This window comes from Scatophagus argus, chromosome 17 (genome assembly GCF_020382885.2).
Source record: "Scatophagus argus isolate fScaArg1 chromosome 17, fScaArg1.pri, whole genome shotgun sequence".
NCBI lineage: Eukaryota > Metazoa > Chordata > Actinopteri > Scatophagidae > Scatophagus > Scatophagus argus.
The window spans coordinates 15,789,582-15,812,404 of record NC_058509.1 but is presented as its reverse complement, the minus strand read 5'-3'; the positions used below and the strand labels follow the sequence as shown (position 1 = coordinate 15,812,404).

At 42.3% G+C, this 22,823-nt stretch overlaps 1 protein-coding gene and 1 pseudogene across 1 annotated transcript; one reads left to right on the top strand and one right to left on the bottom strand.

Annotated features, from left to right (window-relative positions):
• The first annotated feature begins 1,091 nt into the window (after positions 1–1,091).
• On the top strand, positions 1,092–4,985 carry LOC124074677 (cholecystokinin). The gene is made up of 4 exons (XM_046417843.1): positions 1,092–1,200; positions 1,873–1,993; positions 2,122–2,277; positions 4,465–4,985. Exons 2-4 carry the CDS (start codon positions 1,873–1,875, stop codon positions 4,599–4,601), a joined length of 414 nt encoding a protein of 137 aa, XP_046273799.1. The 5' UTR covers positions 1,092–1,200; the 3' UTR covers positions 4,602–4,985.
• Positions 4,986–7,876: 2,891 nt separating this feature from the next.
• Positions 7,877–22,456, bottom strand: LOC124074848 (annotated as a pseudogene).
• Positions 22,457–22,823: the final 367 nt, after the last annotated feature.

Sequence of the window (22,823 nt, the reverse complement as noted above, 5' to 3'; positions counted from 1 at the left end):
TTTTTAAATTTATTTGGCAGCAATTGAGCACTTGATCCATATTTAATTGAATGTCAGCACTCCAGAAGAGCGCTACTTTTGACTCTGTGTGTGTGTGTGTGTGTGTGTTTGTATTCAATAAGCTCTCCAATTTGAATCTGTCACTCATTCAGGCTATCTCTTCTAATTAGACTACAACAAGAAAAGGATGTCTGCATTCCTCCTCTGTGATTCCCGAGTGGATTTTAACATTAGTTAACAGCCTCATTGAGGCAACATTTTCCACATAATCTCAGGAGGTACAGCTCTGGTGCCGTGGCAGAGATCCTAATCCTGTCATGCATCAGCAGGCTGTCAGCCTCATTAATAAAAACATTGACTCACAACAGCTGATCAATGGCTATTAACTCAGGCTGACTGATTTGCTACACCTGCATGATCAATGAGCCAGGTTAATCCTGGGTGGTTAGGGAGCATGGGGTGAGAGACAGAGGGATGAAGGTGGAGATGTCTCAGTCTGAGCTCAGTCACCTGTTAAAAGAACAAAACTGAAGATTCTGCTTTTTGTTCCTGTCGACTTTTCAGTTGTGAACATCCTCTGACTTCTAATACGTGAGTGGATGTGTATAAATACAAACACACCCGCACAGTCACCCTCCCCATCACCCACCCACACACACAGACACACACACACACACACACACACACACACACGGACACGCACAGACACACACTGACACACACACACACACACACATTTATGACGAGTGTGGATAATTCTATCCACAGAATACTGAATACAAATACGCTTTTCAAGATTTCCAATTTCAAAATAAATACCTTTAAAAATTTCTACACTAATTTCAAGCTTTTCAGCGTTTGGTGATGCAGAACAACAAGGCAGCTCCTGATGTTGAATTTTATGATGGGCAAACAGACAATAAAACTGAAGCATGCTGTTGTATCATTGAGGTTGTAGCAGATTCACTCACAATAGGCTTGCAAACACCGAGCAATACACAGGATGCACACACACACACACACACACACACACACACATACACACACAGGATGCACACACACACACACACACACACACACACACACAGACTCACAGGGCACTGAGCAGGGAGTATAAAAGGGGCGTCCTTCCCACTCAGCAGACAAGTGCTCTGCTCACTCTCACACACTCCTCTAACACGCTGAACCTCTTTTCTCAAGGTAAGGAAACCACATTTTCTTCTTTTTCTTTAATTAAATGACAAAGCAGAGATTTTAGCATTTTATGATACTTTTTGTTTTTCATAATCACCCTGGAATTGAAACATGGATTTAATGTTCATAAAAACCTACTCATGCAGGGAAAAGATGACAAAATTTATTCAGCTTGCTTCAAATTTGCCTCGTTTTTTTAAAACAAGTAAAGATATGCGAATACACACAGTTTAGAAATTGCAAATTAGAAGTTATGGATTTAAGAAAAATGATTTCCTCTCATTTTCTCTCATGGAATTTTCTCCAGAGATGTTTCCTGACGGCAAAGTGAAAATGAGAAATTTTATCTGCATTGACAAGCAGGTTGATTTGACCTGCTGAAATTGCTCAGGATATCAAACTCTGACTATCCACAGTGCATTGCGTGCCCTGCACCCCTGGATGACAGTGTGAATATGCTGTTCTGATTCAGTCGCCTCTTCAGTGCAGTCAGAGCGATCATCAGCCGTGAAAGAGCAGTTGTCTGGCAGATGGTCTCACTTGTAGTTAGTGTGAAAGCTGACTGTAGGAGAGAACGCCTGCTGTAAACCCAGACTGGACTGCACCTCACATTGCCTCATATTAAACATTCCTTGTGTGCTTCCCTCTCAACTCTTTTTCTGTGTGTGTGTGTTTTAGATGACTGCAGGACTGTGTGTGTGTGTCGTGCTGGCAGTCCTGTGTACGAGCTGTTTGGGGCTCCCCTTCTCCTCCCAGCGCCTCGACGAGGGTCAGCGTGCCATCCCCTCTCCTTCTGAAGGTACAGATCTCTCACCACAGGCTAAGACAAGTCCCCAACAAACAGCACACGCTTTCGTTATTATCGCAGTAAGTTCTCATATCCGACATCTGCTCTTCTGCGTGTCTTTGTTCTTCTGTGTCGAGCAGCTCTCCTTGAGGCTGACACCCACACCTTGGGAGAACCCCACCTCCTACACAGCCGTTCTGCCCCCCAGCTCAAAGCTCTTCCTCTGGCTGAGGAGGATGCAGACTCCCGAGCCAACCTCAGCGAGCTGCTGGCAAGACTCATCTCCTCCAGGAAAGGTGTGTATTTTTGTGGGTTAGCACTACAAGTTTGCGTGTGTTTTGCTTTGTCATTCTTGCTGCACCTGCAAAAATTCAATGGGTCAGTGTGTGTGGATGTGAGTATGTAAAGAAAGCAACAGTATTTGCAACATAGGTTCTTCTTCAGAGAAGTGCTTTTCCCCATTCTCCTCCCCTCAGTCTTGCTAATTACTGGAATCAGTGCACAGCCTGCTATGTAAAATGAATTAGTGGCTCTGAAAAGCTTTTGTGGTTTGAAAATGGAGTATCATTGTGTGCAGCCTTCCGGCCATTCTCGTCATGCCATCTTATTTCACTTATTTCTCCTTGTTTGACTCCCAGTGGCTTGATTTTCTTTTTCTCTTCAATGCCAAGAAGACAAACCCTCAACCCTGTCAAAGTTCCTCATGCTCGTTGCTCTGATCTGTCTGGCTGTGTGACAGGACAGGGAATATCTGGGATCTCACAGTACACAACGCACACAGACACTTAAACACACTGTCAAGACCTGAAATCTTCCGCTTGACTTCGCGAAAGTGACTTTGTGCATGTCCACAGCACGATGTCTCTTTACAGAACAATTTCTACATCCTCTCACTACAGGGCAGGCTGCAAAATCTTTTAACATTGGATCAGAGGTTAGAAAAAGAAACTAAACACTTTGTAGAAAAGTTTTCTGCATTGATAGTCAGTGATTTGCAAATCAAAGAGAATATTTTTTACTGCAAACAGACTGTGAAAACGAGTGAGATTGTGGGTTTTATTTCTCGGAAAATGGACAGTTTGGTCTGTTGTGTTGGACACAGCCTTCCATATTTTATATATATATTCCACACACAAATATGCATCATAAAGTTTATATTTGTGCTGTTGCATAAGCTTCAGTGGACTTTATGAACTGAGAAGTGCACAACAGACTCAGCTATCAGACAGCGAAATCTATAAAATGTCAAAGGGCACGTTGAAATTAATATGTAATACTGAAGGTGATGTGTGGATGTGTTAGTGGGTGTTCGTGTTCGTGTGCTCACTGTTCACTTGCATGTTACGGTGTAGGAGGTGTCGTTGTCGAGCCTTCTGCAGCCAATCTTCTCAGAACACCAGGGAGCTGAAACGCTGTGTTTATGTGTGTGTGTGCGTGCATGTGTGTGTGTGTGTGTTGCGTAGGAGGATGTGGGTGGAGTGAAAACAGCATCTCTGTGAGCACTCAATTGATTACCAAACAGATCACATTCCTGCTTCACTTCACTCGGAATTTAAAAAAAATCTGATTCAGAGATCAGATCGTTTTACAAGATGGAGGTCACGGCGTGAGGACGAACAAAAAGGAGATGGTGCAATGTTCATTTATTTCAAAGAAATAGACACACGTTTGCGCACACATATACACACATGCTGATAAATATACATGCATGGGCACACAAATGAAGCGAGGATAATGACATGCTGTCACCCTAAAGTCCAGCTGCTGCTTGTGAATGTTTGTTTTTATTTTGGTGTTGGGCGTGCGTGACTGAGGGAGAGAAAAATAACAAGAAACAGACCATTAAAATGTCCAAAAGCCAACCAGCTTAACAGCAAAAATTAAAAAAAACAAAAAAAAAAAAAAAAAAAATCTAAACGAGCAGGATTTAAAAGCTGAAATTGATACTGCAAACACTTTTTCATCTGGAGGGCATAAACACCAAATTGCAGACTGTGTAATTTGGCCATGAACTCAGCTTTCTGCCATTTTAGGGCATAAAATCTGACCAAAATAAGTTGTAGAAAGTGATGACATTTTTGAGATTAAATGCATTAATAACTTTCACAAGAGCATTGTTTGTGTCCAATCTTACCCCAAAACTGCCACATTTCACCAGTTATAATATACCCAATAGAGCCTTGATGTTTATTAAAAACAAACAAACTAACTAATAAAAAAAGAACACTGAAACAATCCTCCCAGCTCTGTCGGGGAGTCTCAGAATAAAAAACGGAAGTCTCAGTCACTGAGTTATTGCACCACATTTGCTTGCATCTCACTTCCACAATCAGAGCATTTCAAACCAGAAACAAATCAGAAAAATGAAACTAGTTTTTAGCTGCTCTCGTGGTCTCTTTCCTCACATTAAACTCACATCCCTCCTGCATTGTTTCTCCTCCACCCACTCTCCCTATCACCTCCACCCCTCCTTCTCCTCCCAGGTTCTGTACGCAGAAACTCCACAGCAAACAGCAGAAACAACGGACTGAGTGCCAACCACCGGATAGCAGACAGGGACTACTTGGGGTGGATGGATTTTGGCCGCCGCAGTGCAGAGGAGTACGAGTACTCCTCGTAATAGGAAGTCAAGGCTCATAACCCTCCATACGGGCACTCGAGAAAAAGAAAAAAAAAAACAAAAACAAACACGCAAGCTGGCTCCTCACTGTCTCACAATAAGAGTCTATTTATGATGTATTTGTTGTACATTTGTTTGTAAAACTGTAATAATGCAATATACACATGCCAAATTTTGCAGAAAAGCTCTCACTGTCCAAGGTTTGTTTCCTTCTGGTTTCCTCTGATTTCTTTATCGTTTTGGGTGGAAAGGATTGGGATGGTATCAGGGTGTGTTGAGACTAACTGGACTGAATAAAGACTGGAAATATCACTCTTTGTGTATGAATTTTTCCAACACAATGCATGATGCACAAATTAAGACCACTAACGTTTATTGGGTGCATTCATACAGTGTCACGAAACAGGATTTTCTGTGGTACCTCAATACTGCTGAGAACATGACATAATCTATCTATAATCTGAAGCATTAAGATTTCCTTTCACTGGAAGTAAGGGGCTGAGCCCATCCCTGAGAAACAGCCCCATAAAGAGGTGTGTCTGGATACTTTTATCTATATAGTGCATCATTAAGGGGATTATCTTTTGTGAAATGGTGACCTGTTTGTAACAGAAGTGAGATGTTTCTGTTGTCTGCATGCTACCTGCCAAATTATCAGTACTGTTGTGTTGTTGTGCGTTTCTCATGCAAAAATTCTCTCATGGTACCTGTAGCCACTATTTATCCTCTGCCAGCCTGATTATCATTTTGATTAAATGTTACATGTGATGAATTAAATGTAATGATATACAAACTACTGTCATCACATTGCTGTTCACATGGAAACGAACAGACGTGTGTGAAACACATTGCATAATCCAGGTGACATGGTTTGCATTCTTGTTAATATCACAATCACATAAATTAAGAAAATGATTTCAGACGGCTTTCCGAGTGTTAAAGTGAGACCACTTTCCTTGATGCAAAATGATGAAAGCAAAATCCTGCACATCAGAAAAAAAAAGATGCTGGACTATGGTGGATTATGGGTAATTGATGCTGGTTTTAGAGTATGATGAATGTGAAGGAAGAAATGTCTGATGTTGAGAAAAAGGGTCAGCATGCAGCTGCATAAAAGAGATGAAAGTCAGTGAATGCATCATTCAGGAAGCAGGCTGGGAAATGTTCAAGAATATCTTCAAAAGAAAAGCAAGATTATTATGAGCTTTAATGTGTGTGCTAAATATTGAAACGGTTTGAGGCTTTGGAGAAACTGATATCGACTGAATTATTAAAGCAAGCTCCAAATAAACCCTAACAATTGTTTTTGACTCCATTAGAGAGACAATAAGAGCTTAAAAAAGCCCTTATTGGCTTGTTATGAAAAATTTTTTTGTTATGAGAAAATGATTTTCTTGAGGCAAAGGCAATAGAAGGGGTGCAATGATGTGATTATCGACTCTACTTGTTTGAGTTCTCTTGACATTTTATTTCTCTTTGTTACAATCATCAAGAAAACTGTGACAAAAGCCAGAAGACCGAAGACAGACCGCTAGCTTCACCCTGAGAGAGATGTCAGTAAAGGACAGGGGAAGAATCCACAGCAGTGGTGAATTATGATGAAGCAGCCTATTATGCTGCTCCTGGCCCCATGCGTTAAGTGAAAGACGTGTCTGTGTGAGTGAGAGGTGGAGAGCGAGGGATCGATGAGCAAAGCAGGCTTGGTGAATTATTCAGAGAAGTGGTTTTGGTTGCCTTGGGGGAAAGAGATTGTTTGCTGTGTGTTTATATGTTTGTGTGTGTGTGTGTTGGGCACTGGGGCCAGTGGCGTGGACTGAGGTCGTACTTGAATCAGAAATTTACAGAGACTTGAGATTCTGCGAGGGCCCTGGGAATTGACTCAAACTTTCTGTTTAAAGAGCTGAGGCTGGAAACTTTAGAGTTAAAGGCTCGGGAAAGGTTTAAAAGCTGCACTGGGACTGCTAGTGAATGTCTCCACTGCATGTGTGTATGTGTGTATACATCATCAAATGTGTAGACTATGTGTGGATGTGAATATCTGCTGGGAATGCCAATGACGCCAAATAAAAAAGGTCAAAAGGTGAATGTATGTGCCGAAACGTCTTACATGGAGTAATTAGAACACTCACACTTGCATAAGTGCTCTGGTTTTGTGTGCTAATGGGAAAAGCCACACACTCATGAAAATAACATGAGCTCCAAGAGCGTGGCTGTAATGAAGATCCAGCCACGTCGACGAGCAGATGGTCCCAGCTCTTTCTGAACCATCTATGGAACTGGCTCAGTATACTCCCTTTTATTCTCTGTCCTGTCTGTCTCCAAAATTTCCATTCTTTAACTTCAGAACAGCTTTAGTCAATTCAAAGGTATTTTACTGGCATCAGAAACAGATGAGCTTATGGTAAAAGCAGGGAAGGAGAGTTTCTGTCTTTGATGCTTTGGACTGTACTCCAAAACCTCCTAATTCCAGGCTCACGTAATACAGCTTCATCTAGCAACCATCACCACATAATACAGGAATGAAGGTTTCAAAGACAGCGATGTAGGACGCGTCATCACTCATTTGAGACATATGCTTATTTGCTTTCTGGCTGAGAGTTAGATCGGGAGACCGATAGACTACCACGTTTATGTCTGTATGGTAACTTGGCACAGAGACTGTGAATAGGGAGGAGCAGCATGCCTACTGCACCTCTACTGCCAATGAAGTAACATATTTTAACATTATGTGCTCACATTGCTAACTTCCTGATGTTCAGCACATAATATTTACAAATTACAAAAAAATACTGACAGTGTTCACTTATTTCTTTGCTAAGAACAGGATATTTATCTCTGATGATGGACTTCACAGGAGACAGCTAATTTAATGTTTTGACAAATAAGACTAACAAATGTTATTCTAAGAGGACAAACATCCACTGCAACAGATGTCAGTGACATTTGAAACAGAGTTAGATTTCATTTCATCTAATCAGACTTTGTGACTGCCTGAGCGGCATTTTTGGATTATTGCTCACCTCTCGTTCAACCCTGTGGCTATTAGATGTTTAATAAGCAGCCATCATCTTACCCCTCATAGCACAAGAGATACAGATGGTGAATGGGTAATGGATTATGAAAGTACCACTGTGTAGACAGATATATACAACATACTTCACATAGCAACTACTGTTCATGAGCACCATCTGCTGGAGGAGGGTAACTAATGATTTTCTGTCTGGGACTTGAATGAGTAATGATTTTGTACAGAGGGCAATATTGATTCACTGTTTAATGACTGAATATTTATTTGAAAAAAAAAAAAAAAGTTACATGGTCACCCCAATACTTACAGTGATGTGTGGTTCTTGGTTATGTACTACACATAACGATTCAGATGTCATTACTGACAATTTAGTGACAGTATATACAGTGAACACATAAGAGGCAACATAATTTTGAAATTCACAGGAATTTTGAAATAAATAAACACAAGTGCAACAATGGCTGTGACAATTCTGTCACGCGCTGTAAGGTTCTATATATGACATTCAATACCACTAGATGTCGCACTGGAGCACCAGTACCTCAGACCAAAACAAACAGGGCACTGGTCACATCTCGCCCTAACTAGAAACAGACTCCACCAAGACCATTTTACATCGCAAAATATTGAAAAACACACATAAGTTAAACCTGTCAAAAAACAAAACTGGTGAGTCTTCCCACTGTTATAATAATCAGCAATTCCAGTTTGGTCAAAGTAAAGTGAAAATATTCTGCCTCTCCACACAGCTGCACAGTCAGCATTCAGCTTGGTAAGGAGGTGTTTATTTGATCTGCTGAGTGACCTAAATCCAGATATCCTGCGAAAGCTACCAAAAAATCTTGTAAAACAGAGCTTTGAGAGAGTTTGAACCACAGTATCTTCGCATACCAGACACTGTAGTTGTTTGCTGCTGTTTTAATGTTTAAAATCTCATATATAGAACCTTCAAACGAACAAATGAAAACCATAAGTCATCAACAAATGGTATTATATTGCTTCATTTCTCCACCAGCTTCCAACCACTGATTGACTGATTAGCCTCAATCAATTCCCAGATCCCTTTCTCCGTTCTCTTTGTGAGCTGTCGCTTCAGCGTATTGACCGCCCACTTCAATAAAAGCACCATCAACTTCTGTGTAATGGCCAATCAGAAACCAAACTAAAGTACAAACCAAAGTATCTCTTGTATCGACATAAGATCTATTCAACGATTTGTTGAAAGTGACTTGTCAGACGTGCAGATAATCACTTCAGGAGGGATTTAGTTAGGGGTGAGACTGAGAGGAGAGAGCAATGGTAAGAATGACATATTATAACTATTTGGTGTAAATTTTTTAATCATTTATTTAAAAAAAGGGTTGCTTAATCCAGTAACAGAGACAAAAGACTTGGTTTAGTGCTACAGTTACTACGAATAGCTAGTGTGATAGCAGATTTAACAGTGCACCTGTGTATGTCTGGATGGGATGTGTGGGATTTCGTGGATATGATTCAGAAAAGGCAGGAGTGGGAGTACTATATCTAGCCAGCAGAGTCAGTCTCCAAAGCAGGGATGTCAGTGGACAGCAGTGGGAGGTTTTGGGTTTTTACCAGACAGTAGCTCTCTTTCCAGGTATTCTGCTTTTAATGGGTCAATTACATAAAACTGGTTTTATGTGCCCAAAGTTATAGATGTCCCTATGAAAATGAAGTAGCCAAAGGTGCAGAAGGCTCTGTGAGTGGTGCTGTCAGATAAATGCTAACATAATACCAGCGTGAATGCTAACATGCTCACAGTAACAATGCACACACTGATTATTAAGCTGGTCATCATGTTCACCATGTTAGTTCAGTGTGTAAAAATGCTAACTGGCTCTAAAACCACAGTACAGCTTAGGCTGATGGGAATATTTTTGGGAAAAAACAAAAGTATTCGCCGAATGAAAATTCTGGCAGAGGAGGATCACCATCTTTATTAACATTTGTAATAAAGGAGACATGGATGTCTGTGCCACATGATCTGGCAAGTGTATGCAACAGTTGTTAATTTGTTGGGACCAAAGTCAGGTGGACTGACCAGCTGACAGACTGACATTTCCACTCACAGAGCAATGCTGCCTCAAAATTCAACTGAATCAATGTGGTTCTTAGTTTGGAAAGTACACACAACACACTGTGAAAAGTTTTTCATTACAATTTGAACTGAACTTTCTTTATTGAACAGTTTTATGAGAATATTTCTACCATTCGAATTGCATTAAGTATGGAGCTAGAGTCAGACGGCAATAAGTTTAGCTTGGCATAAAGACTGCAATGGGAACCAGATAGCTGGCTCTCTCCAAAAACTGAAAACTCTGGCAACCAACACCTGTTAAGTTCACCACCATGTTGTAAATAATGTGTTTAATCTGTCTACATACAGAAATTTAAAGTTAAAATAACACATTTTGGGTTACTCATTAAGAAATATCAACTACATGTGACTCCCTCTAAAACCACAAATTGTTATTTTATATTTCTGTCTGATGGATTTTGAACTGTAGACTGAGCCTGTCTTTACGGTTCACTGGTTTAGTCATTTTTATGTTCAGTCACTTCTTGTTTCCAGTTTCTTACATAAAACACAAATGTGAGAGTGTTATTGATCTTCTGATGTACCCCTCACAAAAAAGTGCATTTCCTAAAAATTGTGTTGTTTTCATTGATAGAAAGTTGCTCTAATGAAAACTGTTCGCAGTGAGGTCTGTGGATTATCCAGAGTACCGGGAACACTTTCTGGAAAAACAAGTTGAATTGTACATGCAATTGTTTAATGTTTAAAAAAATCCTTTCACCTTCATTACTTTAAGAAATCTGTGAGACTTTTCAGAGACATTGTGTAATATGGGCATATAAGACCAAAAATATCTGCATGATGACATACCAAAAGAGGTTGTTGTATTTTGAGTGAAACAACCCTTTAACTTAATTTGCTTTTAATTCAAGCATAAGTCGCCACGATAGATCATAAAAGAGTGGATAGTGTCTGTGTGGAACCACAGTAGTGATTAGAAACTCATCAGTAGTGCCATGTTATCGTACAGCATGAACGGTGTCAGTCAGTGTTTGGGCTCCAGGTGACTGCTCAACAGTCAGTCCTTGGCCCTGTCTGGCTCCTATTTGGCTACCCTACCCTACAGACTACTCCTGAGGTCCCGGGGCTTTCATGGCCATGCTGGCTCCAACCATGGCAGGATAACTCCGGTTCCTCCTAATTCCATCGGGCCCAAAAGGAGAGCCAGATCTTCGCAGTCCACCCAGAGGACCCAGGATGGGGCTGGGACTCATTGCTCTACCCCCTCGAGCTCCAGCCACACCAAGCCGCTTCACCTTGTCCAGCAAGTTGAGGTTGTGGACGGTCACGCTAACGTCTGTCTGGCTTTCACAATCCCTCCCTCTCTGCCTGCCCCTCATCCTCCCCGTCACCTCCTTCAGAATGGAGTGGGCTGGTTTGGAGGCCAGGAAGTTGTCGTAGGAAGGGCTCTTGAAGTCGAATCCCACGGGGGTTGGCACAGCTGAGGCTCCCTGTCCTGTGGGGGAGTTGGGAGGGGTAGAGGGGCGCATAGGGTCAGGGTTGGGCGCTCGGTTGGGGGCAACAGAGGTGCTGAATAAGACTCCTCCGTTTCCCTGGCCATACTCCAGGCCCTGACTCTGGTGATACATTACTGCTGAGATCCCTCTCTCCTGGAGAAGGCGCACTAACCCCAGGGAGGTGCTGGTGGTGCGAGTTGCATCTCTGTACAAACATGAGAAACAAATGAGAGTTGACATCATCATAATGACTGGTAACTCTGCAATGTAATATTTCTCTTAAAAAATAAATAAATAAATAAATAAAAAAAGGTATGTTGATCCTTGCAGTGCAATCTGCTTTCTTCTGCCTATTTGCTTTTTGTGGTGAAACTCACTGGTAGCAATTAGTGTAAATATCTTGTTTTAAGAAAACTAAGACAAACTCAGTGTGTGAACAATCTGTAAAAATAGTAAAAAGACATATAGTTTTAGCTTCAGTAAACAGCTGAAAACAAAGTCATTTTCTGGCATATTAGAAAGCATGCCTGAGGTTAGTTGAGGATTCGGACGGCCTGAGACTGAGTCTGCGGGGGGTGCAGGGTGTAGCAGCAGGGGTTCCCAAAAGAGTGCTGGTCATCACACAGGAGGACGACGCTGGGACTGGGTTTAGGCTGGGAAAATAAAAAACAAGATGAAAGAACAAAGAGAATTAGAAAGCTAGGAAAGATACTTCTAGATAATTTCAACAACTGAAATTGTTCTTTCATGATATCTCATCACTGTAACAGTGCAACACCGACATTTGTTGTGCACCAGGGGTGTTGTTTCTCCAAATCATAAGCACCTGCATGTATTATTTAGTATCTTCCTGCTCTCCAGAAGACAACTGACTGAATTTTGTCGCTTGGACATGATCCCACTTCAACAACCGCTGAGTAAAATTCTGAGTGCACATTGAGCACACCGTGGGACTCTCAAAGCACCACCTATCTAAACAGCATTATCACATCAAGCTGCATCAAATGTTTATGTGTGGATATTTTGTTATTATGTAATTCTTCTTAGAGAAACCCATTATTTTATTAAGACATTTTGTAATAAGGGATACGTTTGAATATGGCAGCTTTTAGCAGAAAAACAAAATGTTGCAGTGGTTGATTATGAAAGAATTCTGGGAGATCAAAGAGAAACTCTGAGACACTCAAAGGGGTTGGCAACAAAAAGCTGATTTTTCAAACAGCACGACACTTCTTATTTTGCTTACCTTGGCGTGACCCGTGTCTGCTCATCAGTTGGGTGGAGGATTCTACAGGTTGTGAAGGTGTAGGTGGAGCTGGTGTGGGCCATACATTTACCAGGGTAGTATGCAGCTGCAAGTCACACAAACACAGACAGCCAGCCAAGAAACTCATTTTAATACTCTGTAGGTGTTCCAAACGGTTCAACAATGTAAAGGTTTACTGTATAAGTGTACAGTATGTCCTCACCCAGGACGTCAGTGTTGCTAAGATGTGGCGATGGGGATGGAGATGGTGGTGACGGTGGAGCAAGACTGGTTGGAGGCTGCCCAAGGTTGGCATCAGTGGTGTTGGAGGCGGAGGGCACGGCTGGTGAGGCAGAGGCCGAGGAAGTGGGCAGATTCTGGAAGTATTGCTCCCCTGGTTCATCCTCCTCAAAGCCACCCCATGGGTACACCTGTGGACAGCACAGCATAGAGAGAAGAGTCCACATCATTGTGTTAATGGCAGTTTCTTATTTTGTTTGTGGTGCACCTTAGTTGTATTTGACTCCCTCTCAAGTCAGGACTATAATTTCACCAATGCACCAATTTCATTTGTGCAATGAAAAAGCCATAAAATTACTAACATAAGTAATCAAATTCTGCCGTGGAGAAGTAACCTGTCAACACGTGGTATAACAAACCAAACACAGTTGCACATTTAGTAAAAAGTCAGAGGTGGATTTGCACAAGCACCACCACACTGTCAGTATGGACTCACACATAAGCACACACACACACACACAGACAGACCTGCTCGAGCTCCAGCTCAAGGGGTCTGTAGCCCTTTGGCACGACTCCTGGCCTGGCGTCGAGAATCACACCAAGGTGAGGCTGGGCTAACTGCTGCCAGTGATGCAGGGTTGCAGAGCCTGGTGGAGAGAAACGCATAGAACTGCCATGTGCTCAAACACGCACAAACACTTGAAGTATTATTCACGACTTAGTATGCAATACTTGTTCTTTTATAGTCCCCACACATTTAATGCTTTTAGATATGTAGTTTTTCTGACAAGACTTGTTAGTGTTGCTCACAAACAGCTGTGTGCTATGATTTGAATTACTTTCCAACATTAATTGGTGAAGAAAATCATGCTATTCATCAGCAATAATAAGTGTGCAGTAACTGGTGATATTAGGGCAGCTGTTCTGCTGTAATCAAGTAGATATCACATATCAGATGTCACAGAGTGCTAGCACACAGGCTAATATGAGAATTATGTACCAACAGCATGACACGTAACCAGGCAACCAATTAAAGTAGGCATTTAATGCTGATAAGTACTTGTGAAGTACTTTACTAATATGTCTATAAAAAAGCATATCCATAAAAATACAAGTGAAGGGAAATATGACAGAATGAGCCGCAGTGATCAGAGTGGCAACCAGAGATGGCAAGAATACAGAGACTAAAAAGTGATGAGCAGAGGAGAGCAGAGGAGTGAGATAAAAATGAAATGGAGGATCAAACAGAATGAGAAAAGGTTTTTATTAGTCAGCTACATGAACTTGAAAGAGAGACAGTAAGCAGTGACAGCCTGAACAAACAAAACTGACTGAAAACAGAGGAAGTGATGAATGCATAATAAAGAGTAAAGAAACACATAAAGACAAAAAAAAAAAATACAAAATAGTAAGTAAGAAATGAGAAGGTGGAGATACAAATAAACAAAGGTGTGTAAGCAGAGGTAGCCTCAGGGTCACCAGTAGACATTGAGCCTTTAAATGAAGTGTGAATTAATACCAGCAGATGGCAGCACAGGCCAACAGCATCCACCATCAATCAACACTGAATCACGAGAGGAAAACTAAGACGGCGCTGCTCTCTGTGGGTCCAAACTTACAATCTATGCTTCTGACCACAGTCCAGTCAGACATGTCACTGAGGTCAGAGGTGCTCTCCAGTAAAAACAGCAGTTCTGACATCATTAAATCATTGGCCTTCGAAGTAAAGTGTGCACATATCATATGTGCATCCTAATTTAAAGTCCAATAACCACCAACTGTGTGTCTGCCTACAACCATCCTCTCGGCTGTGTCTCTTTGTAATAGCTGTGTGGAGATGCAAAACTGCCTGACTTGTGATGGTGCATCAAAGACCAGAAAGAGTTGAAGAGCATTAGTGACAGCGGCGGCTTCTCTTTCCTATCTCTCGCTCCCTTAATCTTCTTGCTCCCGGCTCGGTCTCTGGCCCACCTCCGTCCTCTCTCCCTCTCTATCCCAGCTCCGGTCTTCCTTGCCCATCCCCATCCCCTTTCCTTCTCCCCCTCGATTGTTCGCCAATGCCGGCTCTCCCACCTCCTGTCCAACTCTGTCCCCCAGCCCCGCTTGCTCCCTTTCTTTGTTCCGACCCCTCTGTGTCGGTCGGCATCCCACTTCCTCCCCACCTTGCAGCTTATCCTGTGCTCCCTTTCTCCCTCACCTTCAAGCGGTTTGACAATCTGGAGTTTGTCCGGGAGGTAGGGTCCTCGTGAGGCCCACATATGGAGGTTTCCAAGAGACATGATGCTTTCTGATGGAGTCATCACACTCTCTTGGCCGTCATGTAGACCTCCATGTCCTCCCCGTCTCCGATCTCTCTCCTCTTCAAAGAAGCGTCTCTCGCTCAGGTTGTTTTGTCGTCGTAGAGACAGGCGACGCAGGGCGATCCGCAGGTCCTCAGCCCCGCTGGCCTTCTTCTCTTGGCTCTCTGTGCTGCTGTACAGCAAAGACAAAACCAAGCATAAGAATCTTTTTTTGGGAGTGAATCTTGAGAAAATTGTGTTAATTTGTTACAAGGACATGTGATATAAACTGTACTGTTAGCATCTGACTAATTCTCAAGGCTGAACCCAGGAATTGGTCAATTTAAAAGGCACTTCTTCACCCCTTCATGTAGATGTCTAAAAACTGTCCTCACTCTTAACCTACTCTCCTGCTCCTCCTCACCTGTCCTGATTGGATGCCGTCTCCATCAGGATGCTCTGTGTTCGGTTGTCAAGAGCAACGCTGTCTCCGCTGACATCACCGCCATACATGCTGGAGTGAGGCGTGGAGAGGCCGCTGGACTGGGGCGACGTACGAGCAGACAGAGACTGGTTGGAGCCGGGGATGTTGGCGTTGGTTGGAGTCAGAGAACGCTGGCGGACTGTCTGGTTGACGTTCTTAACTGTCTCAAACACACGCTTCCGATGGCTTCTGCACACAACCAAACACAAGAGTATTAGCCGTTACTGTGAGCTGCTTCTCAATTAACAGAGCCAAAGACTCCAATTCTGTGACCATGTAACACTTCCTAGGTTAGCTAGTTAGCCTGGCTGACTTTCCACATGTACACTCTCTGCATTATGCTGTAATTCTCTGGATAAGATTATAATAATACAAGTAGCATGAGCACAGATAATTACAAATAAGTTAAGGACATTTTTTATTTTCTTTTTTTGCCACTGAAGTTCACTGACCTACATTTTTTTTTGTAGGCATAACAACTGAAATTTTCCATTATTTCTAAGCCAAATTGGAGAAGAACCTGTCATGTGCGACGCACAGTTTGCAGAACAAATCACATACAGGACGCTGACTGTTTGTCCACACATACTTTTGTTCCTCACATTCGGGGTCATCCAGACTCAACTCTTTTCTCATTGTTCCCTCAATCTCAGCTGCCAGAGAATCCTGCAACAGAAAAACATGTGAATGATAGAAAGATGATAATTTACACACAGACACACACACGCACACACATTCCCTCACCATTGGGTACAGTCCCAGGGGATGGTAGCGGCGAGGGGTTCCAGCAGGGTAGTTTCTGTTCCTCAGGTTCTTCAGCTCTTCTTGGGCTTCATGTAGCATCTCTATACACTCTGAATATTTCTCCTCCAGCTCCTGGAGCTGTTCAACGTAGACACTAAAATGAGCTTTTCAAAGCCAAATCAAACAGTCTGATATCAGGCTGGCAAGAAAGGATTTGTGGTTACGACACTGATGTGGAAGTTACCTCCGCTGTAAGCTGCCTTTGGGCATCTTTAGCTGCCACCAGGTGTTGAGAAAGCTCCTCATTCTCCACCGCGTACTAGAAACACACACAGGTTTTAATTAGCAAAACAAACAGAATGTTATAACAAGCACAGCAAGTTCAAATGGGTTTATGGTGTCTGTCCACGCTCACAGATTTGGCTTTCTTTTGCAGATCTACTATCTGAGAGAGGAGGTGTGTGATCTCTTCCTGCTGCCGGGAAGCGTCCTCTGTCTTACGAGCCAATTCCTCCGCTATGGCGGAGATCTGGAGACTGGACAACCCTGATAGGACGGAAAGTTTAGTTCAAGAGAGGGATATATATACAAGAAAACAGTGTAAAAGACAGAGATAGAAATGGAGACTTACTGAGTTCCTTCACACAGTCATTGACAAGCTGCTGCTCCTTTTCCTCATATGTTTCTGTCTCAGACTTCAGATGGTTAGCCTGCATGCACACAGATGTTTTTAAAACCACATTCCTAATAATTTCAGTCCCTTACATGGTGTGTGCGTGTGTGCGTGTACCTCTGAGCGGAGCGACAGGTTCTCTTCTTCCAGATCTTTGAGTTTCCTCTGCAGTGTGTCGCTCACAAAGCCTCCCGAAGCTGTTTCCACTTTACTTTTCTTGCCCCTTTGCAGAGATAAACACACAGTGAGCCTGAAACCTGCAGCTAAGAGGTCAGTGTACCAGTTTATAGGAATGAATGTTAAACTGGCTTTTATGTGTATGTGTATGTAGCACTTTTTTGCAGTTTGCATTCCAAAAACTTCAAATCGAAATGATTAAATCAGGCTTTTATAGATAGAAAGAGATATTGATTAACAAATGCTAACGTAGGGGAGCTGCTGGATTCATCCTCGCTCTCCTCAGCTGCATTGGTGTAAAACTGCAGCAGCTCATCCTTCAGGTTCAGCTCATGGTGCAGCTGGGCTACCTGGAAGAGAGCGGACAATGTTAGCTGATCTATATCTCACTGTGCTGTAAAATCTGCTTTGTCATGTGAGATCACTTTCTCCATAAGCACAACAAAATGACTGAGCATAAATGTTAATTCCTGATATTGGAAACAGTTTGATAAAATCAGACTCCAGTGACATTTAGGCTGCTAGCTTTTACTCCCTTTATAGCTCAGAGTTTTCAAGCATATTACTTTTTTAGTATGTCTGAACCCAACACCTAAATGCATGCTATTTCTGATGAAAAACAGTATGCAAGCACCTGACCCTTTGCGGGCAATAATATCCCACAATGCAATGCAGTAGTCACAACGACAGCAATGACATAACAAACAGTGGTGGAAAGCGACCGATGCAGCTCTGGTTATGTTATATGTTTTCACTTCGCTGGGTGTTTTTTTTGTTGGCTCGAGTGGCCATAGTTACACGTCTGTCAGGAAGTAATGTGTTATATGCTGAGCAGTACATCTGAAAACACACATGCTACTGCTTATTCACACAAAAGTACAATAGTACACATGTTGGTTATGATGCAGCTGTGGTCCTTATCAGCAGGTGGGATTTGTTCAACTCTCATTTAATGAAACTCCATCCACTGAAGAAGAGAGAGAAATGAAAGCTATAAAAACATCCCAGCAAGGGGATTTTGAGTTGGGGTTGCTTTGTCAAATTAATAAAATAACTCTTGAATTGTCTTATGAGCGCCTGATGAATCTGAATGTGTGTGTGAGCAAACCTCTTCTGCGATTTGTCCCACTCGTTCCTCCAGATAGTCATTCTGCTCAGTCAGAGTTCTGTTCTTCTTAAGAAGGGATTGTCCAATTCTTGCAGCCAACTCCAAATCTCTCTCTTTCTATTGGAAGAGAGGAGAACGATGCTAAGCAAAGCATCAGTATCCCCACATCACGCAATATGACACTAGTAAACTACAGTTGCTCTTGTTGCTTTGGGTGGATGTTCAACTACCGGTGCTAAAATTTAGAGTCAGAATTCACTCATCACTTTCTGTATTTTTCCCTTTATTTAATCAATTTCTTTTGAAGGGATTTTCTGCAACTGTTCATACGACCGACCTGCTTCATCTGGGCAAAAAGAGCAAATCCACAGCCCAACCTCCTCTCTGCTGCAGCCTCGTTTAGACTAATTAAAAATCCTTCCTAGTGCAGCTTTGAATTACACTGATAGAACCGACAAAAATAGACCATCTCACCTCCTCCAACAGACGTGTGACAGCATCGATGTCATTGTAGGTCTTTGTCATCTGGCCCACTCTGTCTGCACATAGCACTGTGGTAATAAAGCAAACACAAACAGAATGAGGAGAAGGAAACGAGGATGTGCAGAGCTAAACTCAGTGGGTGCTTTCCGATGACCTCTCATCTCATCTGCTGTGAAACGTGAACGTGAACAATGGCACGCAGTCACATTATGTAACACAGAGGTGATGGATGGGTCATGGTTAACATATTATTGATATAATGTTAGCATATGAGAGTGCAGGGCACAGGAGTTGTTTTCCATGGCGCACAGAGGTTGGCTCTGTAGCCCCGAGGTGAACGCTCTTATTGACTTCAGAGTTGTAATCAATAACATGCTGTACAAAGTTATTGAATACATTGTGTTAAACCTCCGTAATTCTGTTAGTGTTACAGCCAGCACGCGATAATTTGATTGCTGTTTCATGACAGGAGCTTTGGGTTTCTCCTGAAAATAAACAAAGTATATAAATAAGCAAACTGTCTGAACTCTCTGTGTGTGTGTGTGATGTAAAAACATCATGACACACACACATGTAAATAAAAAACAATATGTAAAAACAGTAAATTTAAAGTTGGTGAGCATCAGGAGATTCCCTTTAATGAGAAGAACAAAGTCCAGAGAAATGTTTCAAAAGGCTGATTTTGTTGTTGCTACAGACCCTGATATAACAAAATATCACTTTGTAATCAGCTGTGGCCAGTAAACAAACTGTTCCAGGAAAGAAATGCCACAATTAAATTACTATTATATCCCAAGTCTTTCTTGTCTGTATTTTAGACATGCACTCTACCTCTCTTGTCCTCCTTATAGTACCAGTCATCCACTTCACATTCATCGCCTGCTAATCTGTCCAGCATGCTCTTGCTGTCCATCTCTTCCCTGAGCTCCAGAATGACCGACAGGCAGAAAAGACGACTGGTGAGAACAAGGATCCATTCACTGTCCCTCTCTCACTGCTACTGCTCAGCTAGCATGCAACAGGCCCACAGACTGAATTACCCTCCGCCCACATGCACGCCCCTGTGAGTGACTGCGAGGGAGGCAGAGAGAGAGAGAGAAAGTGTGTCTTTGGAAAGGCTCTTAAGCTGCTGAGTTGGAGGTGAAAAGGAAGTGGATGTTGTATCGTCATTTAGAGGATGCAGGATGGAGGAGAGAGCCAATCAGGGCAGTCAGGCTAAAATGTGGACTCATCTCTCAGTTTGAATCATCTCAGTTTCTCATTTCTTTCAGCCCCGTGATCGCTCTCTCTTCTGCTATGTGCAAGGCTGCTAAACATCTGTCTGCCCCCAGCAACTGTTACCAAGGTGATCCTCATCCATAAACAACCCCCCCGACGCATGCACACTAGCTCTTTACCCTTAATCATGCTGCAAACAGAGCCCATCCACCATCCGAGCGATGACATACAACCTGGAACTATGTAAAAGGACTTTAGCTGTATTAAAGGGAAAGTTCAACAGACAAACAAAGCTTAGTTGACCAAGTCAACTGAAAGACCTACAAAGTGTTCATATTAAAAATAAAAATAATAATAAAAACACAGGGCATATAGAGCATTGCATCTGCATGGTTCCAAATATTCAGAAAACACATACAAGAAGTCGGAAATTGTTAGTGACAGCAAAGAGAGCACCACCTTGTGGAGGGAGGCTACAATTTCATTTATCAGTAGAGGTAAGGTATTGCATTAAACAAACACCACTTATCACGTGGCACATACAGCAGGAAGAAACAGCAGCTACACAAATAGCCTCTGAAGTAGAAAAGATTTAAACTTAGTTACACAGACCTCTAATCATAATGGCCCGAAAAATATGGTTTCCTGTATGAGGAAGCCAGCATTGCAGACACTCCACAAGCCTCTTTTATTTAATCATGTGGCTTCTGAGTGTATTAGACAGAGACTATTTGATAACAACTTCAAATACCATGATTAAAAATGGCATTTATTGTAAAAAGATCATTTTATGCCTGCAAATTTTTGTTAATGGTGTCTTTTGAAAGCCTCCCTTTAGACACACTAAACAGCTCTTTACAGGATTTAACATTAGCTCTTGCTATAGGAAATTGAGTTAGAATCAGAAGATGATCAGATACTAGACTAAAGACATGGTGAGGCATTAACGAGCCTGTGAAACTACTTTTATGCAACTCCATTAAGGCCGAGTGGTTCTGTGCAGTGGATGAAATCTCTAAGGGACCCCAATACAAGCAATGATAGCAAACAATTTGTTGTATAGTATTACAACATATTACATGATAATGAAAATATTTTCTCAAATGGGTTGAAATGCTCTTGTTTAATTCATATAAAATGTAAAAAAGAATATTAGGGAATTTTTAATGTACTTCAATGTACTCAGTGGTTTCTTTTCTTCCCCAACCAAAATGAAATAAAATGTAGACATGCACTAATACAGTCAAATGTATTTCAATCTGTCAAGAGATTCAACCATATATTGACACAACCACGGCAGATAAACTTCACCACTGGGGGGTTTAAATGAGGTGTGTAAATCCCTCACTTTCCAAGTCATGTATTCCCACACCAGCCCCACATATAAAATCTCCTCAGTTTAATCTCCAGTGTACCTCCACATCTGTGTCTTAACTACATTTCCACTGTGTGACTTTAAAACAAGACGGCTCAAAGGATCCTGCATGCTTCCCCAAGAGCATGAACACCTCACTAAACATATACAGAATCACGTCATTGCTGCTGACTGCACTCTAGCCAGACTTACAGAAGTATTTCAGTGTCTCCTCGATCTGCTCGTTGGTCAGGTCGAACCTGGTGTCCGGTGCGACCAGGGGAGTGTGCAGCCAGTCATCGTGGTCGTAGCCGTAGACGGTGTCGGCCCGCAACTGGTACACCGGCAACTGCTCCTCGAGAAGACTGATGATCTCAAACTCTGGCAGGTCGGTGCTGTTGCACACATCTGAACATCACAGAGAGGACAGTGAATATACTGCAGCTTGGAGGAGGACTGCAGGTCTTGATGATGTCAGTGCAGTGTATCATGTATATTCTCAGGCTCAGCCCATTCAGTATCACTCAGTAGTTCATACCTATGTTATACATGTGATAAATGCTAGCAGTGGTGAATGTAACTAAGTAGATTTAACCAAGTGCTGTGCTGAAGTACATTTTTAATGTGCTTTCACTTATTTTTTGTTTGTCTGTTTGTTAAAACTCTTCGACATGACACTCAAATGGACTTTTTACATAACTACATTCATCTGACCGTTTTAGTTACTTTGCACTTGTGCTATACGTGCAAAAGCTACAATCACTTTATAATTTGAACATCCAACAGTATAAAGTAGGTAGCTCCACCTTGACTCACACATTAATGATCCAGTGTGAAGAATATCTAATAATATAACACATACTGAATATATGATATAGGAACATATAAAAGTATGACCCTAAGAGGGAATTTTTTACTACTTTTGATACCTTGTGTACATTCTTCCACCTGGATGCATGGCTACATGGATGTGCTGGTCTTTGTGATTTTTTGCTTATCAATACCATTAACACTGTATAAACTCTTATTGATTAGAATTTATAATATGAAGTTGAAGAGAAGCTGCCTATGTGACAGACACTTACCTGTGATGGTCTCGGCGTCCCTGCAGTCGGGTGGCGCCGGGAGTGTGTCAAGCTGGCCGGAATCGCCCTCGCTCACATACTGTTCCTCGTGGGTGTGCCGCTGGTCAGGTTCAGGGTCTGGGTCTGGGTCCGGGTCCGGGTCTGGGGCCGGGGGCAGGGAGGGGGCCGGGGAGGCCAGCTTGGCTCACCTCTCACTAGTGGAGTGAAAATGGGGCCATGGGTTTCTGGAGCTGGAGCTCCACTGGGTCAGCAGGTCCACCTTACAGACAGGAGACAGCAGGTACTGCAGCCTGGAGAGGAGGAAGGAGGGATGAGAGAAGCATGGACCCTCATCGAAGTCCACACCAATCAGCGTGCCTTCTCTTTTCCTACAGAGTCTTAAACTCCAAGAGCTGCTGAGTCTGCACTGTGCTGCCTGCCAGCAAGCTGAATAAATCGCAGCCTATCCACTGCAGACATTACTTTTCATCCGGAGCTAAATGACTGAGAAGGCAGGTGGACATTAAGAGCAACTCTTGATAACAGCATTATATAATGAGCATGTGCTACTT